Here is a 13745-nt window from a genome sequence, read left to right as displayed (position 1 = left end):
GGTTAAAAAATGATCACATTCACCCAGTTGCTCACTTGTTCCTGCCGCCACAGCTCTCCAATGGTCCTTCACTTGTTTGCTTTGGCACTTGCTTTGATACGGCGCGTTTTTCCTTTTGACTCTTTGCCCGTGTTTTAGGTACTGGCTAAGCCTTGACATCTCTCATGACGTTGTTCCATGTACTGCCCCATGTGACCACATGGGCTATGCACTTTGTCATGTCAGAACGTGCCTCGAGACCTGGCCGGTGCTGGAAACTACAGCAAAAAGTGAAGAAGACACCAGCGTCGTAGCAGAGCAGGTGCTTAGGAAGCAGGTGGAGGACCGACAGGAAGCTGCGGAAGCAGGGACAAATGAGGAGCTGGGTGAGTATAATAAGTTTTTTTAACCCCTTCTCGACCATATGAATCCAACAAAACACCAGTCGATAGCTGCCAGTTTTGCTGGAAATACCCCAAAATTTGGACTTGCTGGAATCTGAAAATTTGTGGAAATTCTAAGCAAATTTAATTTTTGAATAAATTTGCTCATCTCTAATATTTTGCATTGCGAGCCCTAAAGTCAAAAAATATAAAATTCAGCATTTGAATGAAAATCTAATGCTTGGTAAACATTCAGCTTAATGGATGCTTTTGACTGATCTTATTTTGGCAAGTTTTTATTTCAACTGACTTTTGAAAACATCAAAGATGCCGCAGATTAACACCAAAAAATGCAAACAGTCTGATAATACACAAATATCTTTTGTGCTCATATCCTATATTTATGTGACGCGCCCCCTGGGCCGTATGTGGGGGAATACCCGGAGCCGGGTCTCTGTATAATACTGGGGGTTGTAGTCTCCGTGGCGGCGACCTGGTCCCATGGCTCAGGGTGGTCAAACCAGTGGCAGTCTATTTATGTGGTTTTTATGATATTAAAATGTCCGACTACACCACCCGTGGATTGCGGTCACTGAGGACCTCCGCTGCGGGCAGACTGCAGAGGCTGATGTCGTGTGCGCAGCAGAGGGTAGTATAACTCCCCATGGGAGGAGTATAGCCTCAGGGCAGTGAGTGCAGATGATGGGGGTGATGGTGCGCGGGAGCAGCAGTAATGACTCAGAGTCCAGTGATGCAGTCCAGGGTCTTTACTCACAGTTTTACACTCCAAGCCACTTCTGTAAGTAATGGCTGCCCACGTCGTGCTGTGCTCACCAGGTGAGGGGCTCGGCCAACTCCCAGGTACCTTTGGAATGCTTTTCAGGACCCCCTTCATGTGTCCTTTCTCTGGCCTGTCGTACCTCACAAGTGACCACGTTTCTGTCCAGCTGCCTCGGGCCTTGGCGGGCAAAAGTATGTTCCGTTTCCCTGAGTCGTATGTGGTGCCTTCCTAACGGGTGTAGTGAGGGGCCGTGCATGTAGTGGGGTCCCTTCAGTCTTCTCTTAGAGCTTCCCATTATTCTTCTCCCTTCCTTCCTTCTCCTCCAGGACCAGGCCTTAAGACTTGGCCTGCCTGCGGAGCAGAGCCCGTGCAGAGCCTCTGCTCCTCTCCTCCTTCTCTCTCTGCTCTCTCTTCTCTTCTACTACTTTCTACACTGACTCTAAGATGGTGCCCACCATATATACTCCCCTATACAGTGCACCTGGGATCTACTCTCCACACCCACACACTACCGGGTTCCCCCTTTCTAGGTGTTCCCTCCCCCCACTCCAGCCAGGGACAGGGACAGCTGTGCTCACTCTTGGGAGCATTGTCGCCCTGTCCCCCGGAAATGTGGTGTAGTGCATGTGGGTGTTAGGGTCCTGAGCCATACTCCATCCTTACCTGGAAGTGAGATATCACACCTCTGGGTGAGATGCAATACCTCTGTAGCGACCGAACCCTCGGGGCGCTACATATGCATTAATGGGTCAGACTGTAGAGAGTATTAAGGTATAATTGCACAATATTGAAACCAGATCTGTCAACAGCAGCATTTTGATGCTTTCCAAGTGGCATCAGATATTTATTTTATGCTGAATTTACTAGCTGGGGAGATGTCCCTCTTGAAAGCTAGCTATGAAGAATTGTCATGATACCACAGATAGTTGAGTCCATTATACTCACCCGTACAATTCTTGCTGGAGGACCTAAGGGACAAAAAAAAATGTTACCTTATATTTTGTTTATATTTTAATACATGGTCATAAAATTGGAAATTAATAATTTGGAAACATTACCAAAGTAAACCAAGAGGACTACAGTGATGTTGAGATTTGGTAGGCTCCAAACATGGGCTACTGGAGGAACTCATCTACCACATACGACTAGAACAGGAGGTGGTCAATACCATATACAGATCAGTAGATTGAAGCTCCATGAAAGCAGAACTTCTTTTTAAAAGAAGCTTATCAATTTTGCATGTGATCACAAAGTCAGGAGCAGCATGTCATTACTAGAGTTGAGGGAATTTTGTAAAATTTTATTTCCCTGAATTCAAGGGGAGACTAGATTTACAGTAGATAAATTCTTTGTGAAAAGAAATAGGTTAAAAAAATAAGCTCACTGTCACAACTCTGTTGTTGGATATCCCGGGACCAGGGGCTCCTTCCCTGTCCCTACCGCTAGGGGCACCCTAGCTGGCCCTGTTCCCCGGATTACTTCTGAAGGTGAAGATGCCGGGGCCAGCGTCAGCACCCGGGCAAGTGACGAGGCCCTGAGGAAGCGTGGAGGCCCACTCGCCGTCGGGGACCCCAGCACAATATGGGCCCGGTGAGACGGGAGATCCGATGCCAGCGCCCGCGAATGGGCCCCTCCACTTCCTCAGGGGCCCGGCACTTGCCATACTTAACTCTCCTTGATCCTCTGCAGCGCCAGCGTCTTCCGCATCTCCTGACTATGTGATGTGTCAGGGCAGAGGGCGTGCTGACGTGACTACAGTGCACAATCTGCTCTGACAGTGCAGAGTGCGGGAAGACGCTGAGGAGTCCTGACCTGCTGCCAGGGAGGAGAGGTGAGTATTTGATTTTTTTTTTTGTATGTCGTCTATATTACTAGCAACATCAAACAGTAGTCCACCTTTAGACCCTTGTATGATGGACCTATGGGTACTCTTAGGCAGTGTATAAGTTTACTATTCCCCTAGTAATCTTTTGGAGGCTAGATTGCCTGAGATGAGGCAATGTGAATCTATGGACTTTTAATTATGTTTTATATTGTAATCTATATGCACGTGAGTGCAAAAATGAAATAGGCATATGGTACATTTAGAAGAGATCAAGCTATATATTTTTGAAGCTCTATCTGGGTATAATTATAGACCACACATACTTGTACAAAAATAGAACTAAGAAGAACCTAATTTCATTCTTCAAATAAAGAAGTCTGAGAAAAAGTGAAGCGACATTTTCTGGTTCCTCAAATGAATGAAGATTGTGGTAATACTAATAAGTGGATCCCTAATATTTCTGCATGAAGGAACCATGTTTGATCCAAAAGAATCATACAAGTGTAGTGGATCATTCTAAATAAAAATGAGTGAATCCTTTAAAATTTGAATTCACCAGTTTTGCTGAATTTTCTTAGTATCAGAAGTACTTCAAAACTGCCAATTGTCCAGAAAATAAATGAACGACACTCAGGGCTGGTTTTAGACAAAGTGGGGCCCAGGGCCAAAGTTTAAAGTGGGGCCCCCAATGTTGACATATTGCCCCATCACACAGAAATATTTTGGTTGTATTTACAAGCGCTGAGTTCAGGCCGGTAAACGAGCAATCGACAATATTGAAGTTGTTCGGTGATTGTTTCCCGACATCTTTACACCAAATGAGGAGGAATGATGGGGACAGAACGATCATTAATAGATCAATCTGTGCCCAGCATCATATTATCAGCAGCATATCTGCAGCTTGGCCAGATCTGTGCCTTGCCACAATTCTGTCTCTGAGCTCCTTGGGCAGTTCCTTTGAGCTCATGATTCTCATTTGGTCTGACATGCACTGTGAGCTGTGAGGTCTTATATAGACAGGTGTGTGCATTTCCAAATCAAGTTTTATCAGTTTAATTAAACACAGCTGGACTCCAATGAAGAAGTAGAAGCATCTTAAGGAAGATCACAAGGAAATGGACAGCATGTGACTTACATATGAGTGTCTGAGCAAAGGGTCTGAATACTTATGACCATGTGATTTTTCAGTTTTTCTTTTTTACTAAATTTGCAAAAATTTCTACATTTCTGTTTTTTTCAGTCAAGATGGGGTGCAGAATGTACTTTAATGAGAAAAAAAATGAACTTTTTAGAATTTACCAAATGGCTGCAATGAAACAGAGAGTGAAAAATGTAAAGGGGTCTGAATACTTTCCATACCCACTGTATAGTATAATATACAGCCTATAGTCCTTGGTAGAGTATAATGCAGCCCCATATATAATGAAGCCCCCATGTGGTATAATGCAGCCATTATATAGTATAATACATCCCCCATATGGTGTAATGCATCCCCCATATGGTATAATGCACCCCATATAGTATAATGCAGCCCCCATATTGTATAATACAGCCTCCATATAGTATAACAAAGCCCCCATATAGTATAATGAAGTCCTCATATAGTATAATGCGATGCCGATACAGTTGAATGTGCAATGCCGGGTGCGGGGGGGGGGGCCTGGGGCTGGCACCGGGCCCCCCTGACTCGAGGGCCTTATAGCGGCTGTGTGATCTGCCGCTATTAGCGGCACGCCACTGACTGGGGGCCACTTGGGTAGTGGGGGCACTAATGCCTAATTTGTCCCACCCTAATGCCGGCACTGATAACACTCCGACTCCCTATGCCTCTCTCTATCAGTTGAATCTGTATTATTTGCTTTCCCTCACACACTAATCTTCTTTACTGCTGTGCTGTCACACACTATCTGTACAATTTCTTCAGTGTTTTATGGCTTACTCTCCCTATGTCTGTAGCTAAGATATGAGTTGTGACATTCTGTCACTATCTAGAATCACCATAAAATGTCTGCTGCTTTCCCTGCCTCGGCTTTTATACAGGCCATAATAGTCCCTCCTGTGCGATAGTAGCATAGCTACCAGGGGGACAGAGGGTGCAGTCGCCCTGGGCCACACCACGGGGTGCCCACCCGGAGCTATGGTACCCTTAACTATATCGGAGTGCACAGTGTTCTGATATACTTAAGCCAGGGCTGCACACCGTGTGACTCGCCGCTGGCTCCCTACACCCTGTGCTCAGATATATTCACTTCTTTTAGATGTGAATACTGCTGAGCAACACTGCAGCTCTGGGAGGAGGGGAGTGCTCGTCAGCTCCCTGCCCCGATGTGCTGTGGAGTGATGAGCTCACACACTGCTGACCTCATCATTCTGCTACTGTGATCACTGAGCTGCAGAGCGGTAAAGGACGCATCCTGTTTTCATATTATGGGGCAGTGGGGAGCATTGTGAGAGGGAGCAGCGTGGGTGGACCATATGGAGAAGTGTTGGGACAGTATGTAGAGGAGGGAGCATTGGGGACAATATGGAGGAGTAGGGGGGCCATTTGGAAAAGTGGGGGACATTATGGAGAGGGGGCCATATGGAGAAATGGGTGTTCAATATGAAGAAGTGGGGGGACAGTATGGAGAGGTGGGAGCGTAGGGGACAATATGGGGTAACAGGATGGAGAATTGGAAGTTTCTGAGGACCAAATGGAGAAATGGGAGTGTGGGGGGATTGTATGGAGAAGTGGGGGACATTATGGAGAGGTGGGAGTGTGTGGGTGGACCGTATGGAGAAGTGGATGTACAATATGAAGAAGTGTGGGGACAGCATAGAGAGGTGAGAGCATAGGGTATAATATGGAGAAATGGGGGTACAGGATGGAGAATTGGGAGTGTGAAGGGATTGTATGGAGAAGTAGGGGAACAGTATATAGGGGTGAGCGTGTGGGGGACAATATGGAGATGAGGGAGCACAGTATGGATGTTACATGCATGGCGCCTAAGTTCAGATAGGGGCGAGACCGTTTACATGAATTTGTTGGAATCATGGGGGAACCATTACTCAGGGCGACCATAGACTGCAGCTTCTCTCAGGCACACGATTGATTCAGTTGCTGACCAGACAAATCTAACAAGAGTCTTCATAAAGAAAAGTAACATTTCATGAGGCACGGCCAGTGCAATCCAAATGTCTCTTTGAGCAACAGGCTTCAGTAATAACAGTACAGTCTCCTTTACAGCACAGCAGTACACAGTCTATTATCCGATAGCACAGTACAGCACAGTTTTAATGCATACACAACCACAGGCTTTTCCTTCACAAGGACTCAATAGTACACAGCATTCTTTATCCTGCATGAAGATGAAAAGGGGGAAGGGTGTGATGAGGGGGATAATCTCTATGACAGGCTTGCTTCCAGTCCTTATCTTCCTGGCAGATAATACTCCACACTGTTAGCTCAGGGAGTTTAACTGACCTTTGTTTAGCTTCCCTTCTGACCTGAATTCTGTCCCCTTGACTACTGGGAGATACAGATCATAAGCCACCTTTCTCTTCGGCTCCGGCCAGACAGTAAACAACTTCCCCACAATCCCCCTGCGGCTCTGCTAAAACACTCCCCTTCTTCTGTGTCTGTGTTAACCCCTCTACCTGCTGGATGCTTCTGGAGCACAACACTTCCTGTCTCCTGTGTTACTTCTAATAGTTGCTGAATGCTTTTAAAGCAACACTACTACTTCTGCATGTCACACTCTGCAACAGCACTACTTCTGCATGTCACATGGAGAAGTGGGGGAGCAATATGTAGAGATGGAGCGTGGGGGACAATATGGAGAGTTGAGAGCTTTGGGGACAATATGGAGAAGTGGGGGCACAGTATGTAGAGATGGGAGCGTGGGGGGACAGTATGGAGAGGTGAGAGCTTTGGGGATAATGTGGAGAAGTGGGGGCACAGTATGTAGAGATGGGAGTGTGGGGGGACATTATGGAGAGGTGAAAGCTTTGGGGACATTATGGAGAAGTGGGGGCACAGTATGTAGAGAGGGGAGCATAGGGGGACAGTATGGAGAGTTGAAAGCTTTGGGAACAATATGGAGACATGGGGGCACAGTATGGAGAAGTTGGATTCATGTACTGGCCGTGGTCCTGATCATGTACAAATATACCAATCCATAAGTGATCAGAGGTCGTCACCAGGCTAAGGCAGTCACCTTTCTGCCACTGGTTCCCTGCTGTGGCTGTCACCCTGCTGCCGAAGTGGTCAAGGTAAGCGCCTTGTAGAGCCAAAGATTATAGGGACTTTTATTGTATATGAGGAAAGTTAATGTGAAGGCACAGTATCTTGTGGGCAGTATGCAGAGGAAGAAAAGTGTGATTCTAGTGCTGTATTCATCTACTGACGGTGGTTCTGTCACGCTAGGTATGGGGAGAACCCAGCCTATAACAATGGGAAAAGGGAAGGGAGCCCTACAACTAGGGAAAGGAAGAGTGTAGACCCATAGACAGATCTAATTACAAACCCTAACTCCCCTATAGACCCTAAATAGGTTCTGCACTTATCGCCGAGCAGAAAACTTGACCCTAGCTGGCCCTAAGGCTAGGCCCTAGGTAAGGAGCAGGAGGGATGAGCACTAAGTTAGCCTCACTAAAAACAAAAGTACACACAAAGGAAACAAACAGGGGAACAAACTTAGCTCGAAGATGACACTGGAGAAAGCACGCCAACAATCCAAGAAGGAACTCCAAGGTCATTTTAGTCGACTATTAGAATCCCAGGGCTGAATAGATATAACACGTTATCACCAGCAACTCTCTGAGGATTTGACTGTATTTAAGGACATAACAAGGAAGTGCTGATTAACAGTGAAAGGTGAGGATACCTCAGGGTCCTAAAGGGAAATGTATAATCCCCAAGAAAGATGAGGATCACCGCTGGGTCCTAAAGTGAGAGGGATCATAAAAGGATCAGGGAGATGTTTGTAAGGCTAAATGCAGCGACCTTCTACAGCCGTCTGTCAGCCCTATGTAGATCTAAATGTGGGGAACAGAGCGCACAATAGGGTGATACCCTATGGAGGGAGATTAAGAGAGTGCTGGTTACACTCACCTGATGGAGTTGTGACAGGCACAACTCCTATGAAGGCATGAAGAAAAACAGCTGCTGCTGCCCCGTGGCTGGAAGATAAATCCTCCAGGAGATATTGCATCCAGTTGGATAAACACGTAGGTGGGCTGCGCTGCTGAAGTGAATCAATTCTTCAGAGATGATGATGAAAAGGCTCTTTATTAACAACGCGTTTCAACGCCGTACCGGCGTCTTTTTCAAGTAAGAAGCCAAATGTGTACAGCATGAGAATGGATTGGTTTTTAAAGGCCCAAAATGGATGCCAGTTACATAGGGAACACCCACAGGAACACTTAAACCAATGGGAAAATTAGGAAGGGGAGGGACGTTCAACTTGCAATTTCAAATAAATTAAAGTTGGGGGGGGGGGGACCATCCCTAATACTGATAAAATGTAAACAGTTGAATGATTGCAATGTGGGAGAAGTGGGATAAGACCCCAGGATGGGGCGGTGAATAGACGCCTGTGAGTGGATATTTAACAGGGGAGCCACCCAGGCAACTGTGGGAAAGGGGACAAAGGAAAGAGGGGAAATGCACATATAAATGGTACCACATAAATAAAAGACAAATTGTCGAGGAAAAGCAATTGGAGTGTAGGAGAAATGTGATTAGAAGCTGGGATTTGGCCGTGTATGGACATCAGATGGGTAACATATAACAGAGGAGCCATCTAGGTGGATGAGGGAAAGGTGATACAGAAAAGGGAACTATACTTATAAACGAATAAAAAGGACAAGAAGTGTTGTAAAGACTGCAGTTTGGAGTGCAGGAGAAACCGGATTTGAACTCAATATGAGCCATTGAATAGGGGCCAGAAAGTGCCGCGGAAGGCGTAGTGAGACTAATGGGTGGAAACTATCAAAAAAAAAGGAAGAGTTAAAAAGGGGGGTGAAAAATGAAATGGGGATAATAATTTTCATAAATACAAAATCATGGACATGAATAATGAAACAATAAGCTGGGAGTAATTTAACATCAAAAAAATGTAAAAATGAATTTTCAAGAATGGATAAATTGGATCCAAGATCATGTGTATATTGATTATTTAGGATAAGGCACATTGTGACATAGAATTAAAAATGGGGATATTAATAGAAATTAATATTAAAATAACAATCAGAAGGGTGTTAAAATACATAAGAAAAAGTACCTAAAAAAATACATAAGAAAAAGGATCTGCGACCCTATGCAACGACTGTGCAGAGATAAAATAGAATAAAATAAATAATTAAATAAAAATCTCAGTAATTTCATTGAGTCCATAGGGTTTAAGGCTGCTGATCCTGTATATCCAATATATTTCTTTTCTCTTCAAGATTTCCATTGGGTTTGGGAGATCAAGGGAAATGGATTCAACTGGTGTGATAGAGATGCCTGTGGCATTCTTACCGTGTACCAATGCGCAATGCCGGGATAAACCGTACTTCATGAAACCTTTTACAATATTGGACAATGTGGCCTGCAGTTCGTGGGCAGGACCACCCAAACACTACACCGACAGCTTAACTCTCATCGGTCCAATATTGTAAAAGGTTTCATGAATCGCGGTTCATCCCGGCATTGCGCATTGGTACACGGTATTGTAGCCATCAAAGGGGCAAAATGTGGACGCTTTTCTAGGGCATTTGCACAGGGCATTTTCAAGGGAGCAATTTTACCATCTAGAGGGCACACAGGAGGCATTATTACTTTGTAAGGAGCACAGTGGGGGGTATTACTATGTGGGGAACTAAGATTAGCTCTGTATTTGTACCACACAGCAGGTGCAGTGATAGGGACACATAGGACACCAGCGGCTCAGTATTGGGGTATCTGCAGGATGAGGAGTTTTTGCAGGTTGGGGATAGATGCGACGGGGCAGGAAATATGAGAAGTCAGATGTGTTTTCGTTGTAATCTCTGCAAACGAGTCCTGGTTGGAGAAGTTGTCATGTTGGTCTGGGCCAGATGGAAAAGATGGGAAAGTGAACGACTCCATCAGAAAGCACGTCAACTGTAAGTCACTATATATACCTGTACTGTAATTACTTGTATGGTCTGCAGGACTGGTATCTACCACTATATGTTATTTTGAGTAACAGCACAGTCGTCTGCTGAGGTTCCTCTATACCCACTATCAGGGTTCACCACTGTTGTTGTACACACGGATACCTGGTTAGGGGTCCACTCAGATGTTTCGGCCCCCCTCTCTGAGCTGAACCCCTAGCTACGCCTCTGCTGTGCGATAACATTTTGATGATATGAGAAAACCCAGCCACACCTGAGGTTAGGTGAGCCTTCTCTGGCCAGTGCAATCTTCGGGAATCTGTGAAATTGCAGTTGCGGTTTTAAGCGATCCGCACAAATTGAATCGCAAATTATTCTAAATCACAGAGTTAAAAAAAAAACTAAAAATTAGACTTCAGATCAAATGAATTCACTCGCCCCTAATTATGAATAGTTCTTCTCTAAAGAGATATTTTTTATTGCAGATTTCTTACAAAACCAAAGCTTCTACCTGTAATATTTTCAGCTAACGAATGTGAATGTTCTTCAGACTTTGAAGATTATGACTAACCTTTCGATAGGTGTTTCATGTCCAGGTTACAATACAACATTTCCTCCTCCTTACGACTGGTTACTAACAAAGCAAAGAATAAAGTTTAATTAGAAGTCAGAATCATAAGTATTGTCTACATGGATTCTAAAAAAAAAATATGGCTGACCAGAGAGACCAGGTCATAATAAGAAGACCATCATTGAAAATGAAGAATGAATAATCATGGCAGCGTAATAGTCAAATCTGTTGTATTAGTTCCATACTGTATGTACTTGATGTAATACTCACTGAAAATCTGATCATTTAGAAGTTTAATTCTTGGCAATCCCCCCCTCCAGGATGGAGAAAACCAAGATTAGAAGGAAGATGATAACTAGTGACCCCAATAATAAGGCCAAAAATGGTGGCAATTGTGGACAGTCGGGTGGTAGACTGGAAGAATGTCTTTGATGGAGTTCAGATCATCATATTAAAATCTTTCATCCAAAAAAGACCATTTTAGTTGTAGTACCATCCATATGTCTATTTTTCACACCTGTATCACATCTCTTTTTATACATCAACATTTGAAAACTTCTCAAGACCTCATGCAGTTTCCTATGGTAATAAATTACATTTTGAAACTGATGCAATACTGATAATCTGTAGGGGATTCGTTTTTCTTTGCACATCCGTAAACTTGAATGGGCCAGTCTCATCCAAAAAAAATTGAGTTTTTTTCCACAAAAACACACTTAGTCCTTAGTCTGTGTGGAAAAAACTCTCACCAGAACCCTCTTCAGTAACATTGGTCTGTGTGTTGTCCATGTTCAATCCGATTTTAACATGGACACTCCACGTATGGAAAATACATTCATTTGACCCTAGCCTTTGGTTCTAAATTGGGGTGTAGGAAACCTTAATTTTCCCATAGATGCTTTTGCTTTGATTTGCAACTGGTGATCAACTAGCCAAATATCCAAGATCAAGGCACACGAGATGAGACCAATCAGTCTGTATCAAAACAGGAATCAGAAGGAAGTCCCAGACTAGACATGATAAGATAGTGGGATGGATGGAGGTGACTCTTGCCACCTCTGAGTTGTACTTGTCTTTTGACTCTTAAGATCTCAGTGGTTGACCATAAGTTGGAAGCCTCACCAATTTCTTGAATAAAGACTTCCATGGTTGTGCTCCTTTGGTTTTTACCATGAAGATCTTTGGCAAGATGTTTTTTAGTACCATTGATTTAAGTAGGGGACATCTTATAGGTCTAAATATTGAAGAGCCACAGTTGGACCATAAATTCTAGTTCTAGCACAAATGCCAGCATAAGGTGTAGCAACTAGTGATGAAAGAATCTGTCAATATATGAATCTGATTGAACCCAGAGCATAATAAACATATGTAAAAAAAAAAAACAGAAAAAGTTATACTCCTTCACTGACGAGGCCGTAACATTACAACGTCTTGGCAAAGTCAACACAAGAGGCGTCTAAGATGCCGCGTGGCAGAAAATGCTGAAAATGGCCCAGTAAATACTACAGTGGTAACCAGAAGAAGACGACACGTGACGGCTGAATGTATATTGTTTTTTTTTGTTTTTTTAACCCATTTACGGCCATATTGAATCCAGAAAAATGGCAGTTGGTTGGCCGCTATTTTGATAGATTTACACAAATCCAGTACAAAAATTATCCAAATTTTTTTTCATTTGCTATAGCCTCTTAAATGTGCTGTAGATTAGTGGCGGTGAGAGTCCTGAGACTCCCACCGATCACTCAACAGATTGTATAGAAATGCTTAGTTCAGAAGGCAGAAGTGCTGAACTTCTGCAATGAGTGTGCACAGTTGTGTACGGGCTCAATAGAAAGTCCTTGGGTATGTAGACCCATGTACAGAAAAAGTAGCATTTCTGCCTCCTGAGTTAAGCACTTATTTAACCTTTTGAGCAATCAGAGGGGTCTCAGCTCCCATATGCCACTGATCTACAGCATATTTAAAGAAAATTTGTCTGCAGGTTTTGGCTATTTAATCTGAGAGCAGCATAATGTCAGGTCAGACACCTTGATTTCAGCAATGTTTCCCTTATTAGACTGTGAGCTGCAGTTTGAATACAATCAGTATTTTATCAGCAGGAGATTATCACTGCAGGACTAGATGTCCTGTGCCAGACAGTCTAGCTGATCTATGTAACTCCGCCCCCACCATGGATTGGCAGCTTATTGACAGAGTACACAGGGAACTACCAATCAGGGGTGGAGGCGGGGTTATACAGAGCTCAGCAGTAGCACTGCTACATCTACAGCAGAAAACAGGGATTCTATCAAAAGTACATCAAGCAGCCCAGTAAGTGACACATCGCGGAAATCAGGCTCTCTGCCTTGACATAATGCTGATCTCATATTACATAGCAAAAACCTGCTGACAGGTTCCCTTTAATAGTCTATAGCACATAAAAACATGTAAAACATGACAGCCCCAATTAAAATGTCTCTTTTTTAGCGGAAACTCTCCGAGCTATAAAACATGCCCTACTGTGAAGCAAAGTGGCAACTATGTCTTTCTGAACCTTGTAATGCCATCACTTTCATCAACTGCCCCACAAACCACACAAACACTGTTACTAATGGTGTATAATGAAAATAACTAGTGATGAGCGAGTATGTTTTGTTAACCCTTTCACTGAGTATTCTCGGCCGAGCACCGAGTATTTACAGCTGCTCAGTGTTATGTTTGAATCACTCCCGTGTCCATGATTTGTGACTTTTTGACAGCTTATATACATGTGAGGAATGTCTGCTTCTTACACATTCCTCACATGTATTAAAACTGTCAAACTGTCGCAAAACATGCACACGGGAGCGATTCAACCATATCACCGAGCAGCTGTAACTACTCGGTGCTCGGCCAAGTATACTCGGCGAAAGGGTTAACAAAACATACTCGCTCAACACTAAAAATAACTAGCGATGAGTGAACGCGCTTGCCACTACTCGGTACTCGCCCAAGCATCATGGTGCTCGACAAGCTCGGCAAGTATTTCCGGGTTACTCGGGCGGGAACTCGGGTCCCCTCCTTGCATGTTTGGCGCTCTTTAGAGAGCCAATGAACGTGCAGGGATTGCCTGCCATGCACTGAAATGCC

General features: G+C 44.1%; 1 protein-coding gene across 1 annotated transcript in view; it reads right to left on the bottom strand.

Annotated features, from left to right (window-relative positions):
• Positions 1–13745, bottom strand: part of LOC141154080 (uncharacterized) — a 61363-nt gene that overhangs the window by 7533 nt on the left and 40085 nt on the right. The window contains exons 6-7 of the mRNA XM_073639514.1: positions 10638–10700; positions 2089–2111 (exon numbers count right to left, since the gene is read on the bottom strand). Of these exons, the coding sequence (XP_073495615.1) occupies positions 2089–2111; positions 10638–10700 (86 nt within the window). The remainder of the gene's footprint in view (positions 1–2088; positions 2112–10637; positions 10701–13745) is intronic.

The sequence above is a fragment of the Phyllobates terribilis genome, unplaced genomic scaffold, assembly GCF_046119375.1.
Source record: "Phyllobates terribilis strain yellow unplaced genomic scaffold, ASM4611937v1 Scaffold_7__3_contigs__length_470593459, whole genome shotgun sequence".
Taxonomy (NCBI): Eukaryota; Metazoa; Chordata; class Amphibia; order Anura; family Dendrobatidae; genus Phyllobates; species Phyllobates terribilis.
The sequence above is the reverse complement of the archived record's forward strand: the minus strand, read 5'-3'. Positions and strand labels throughout refer to the sequence as shown.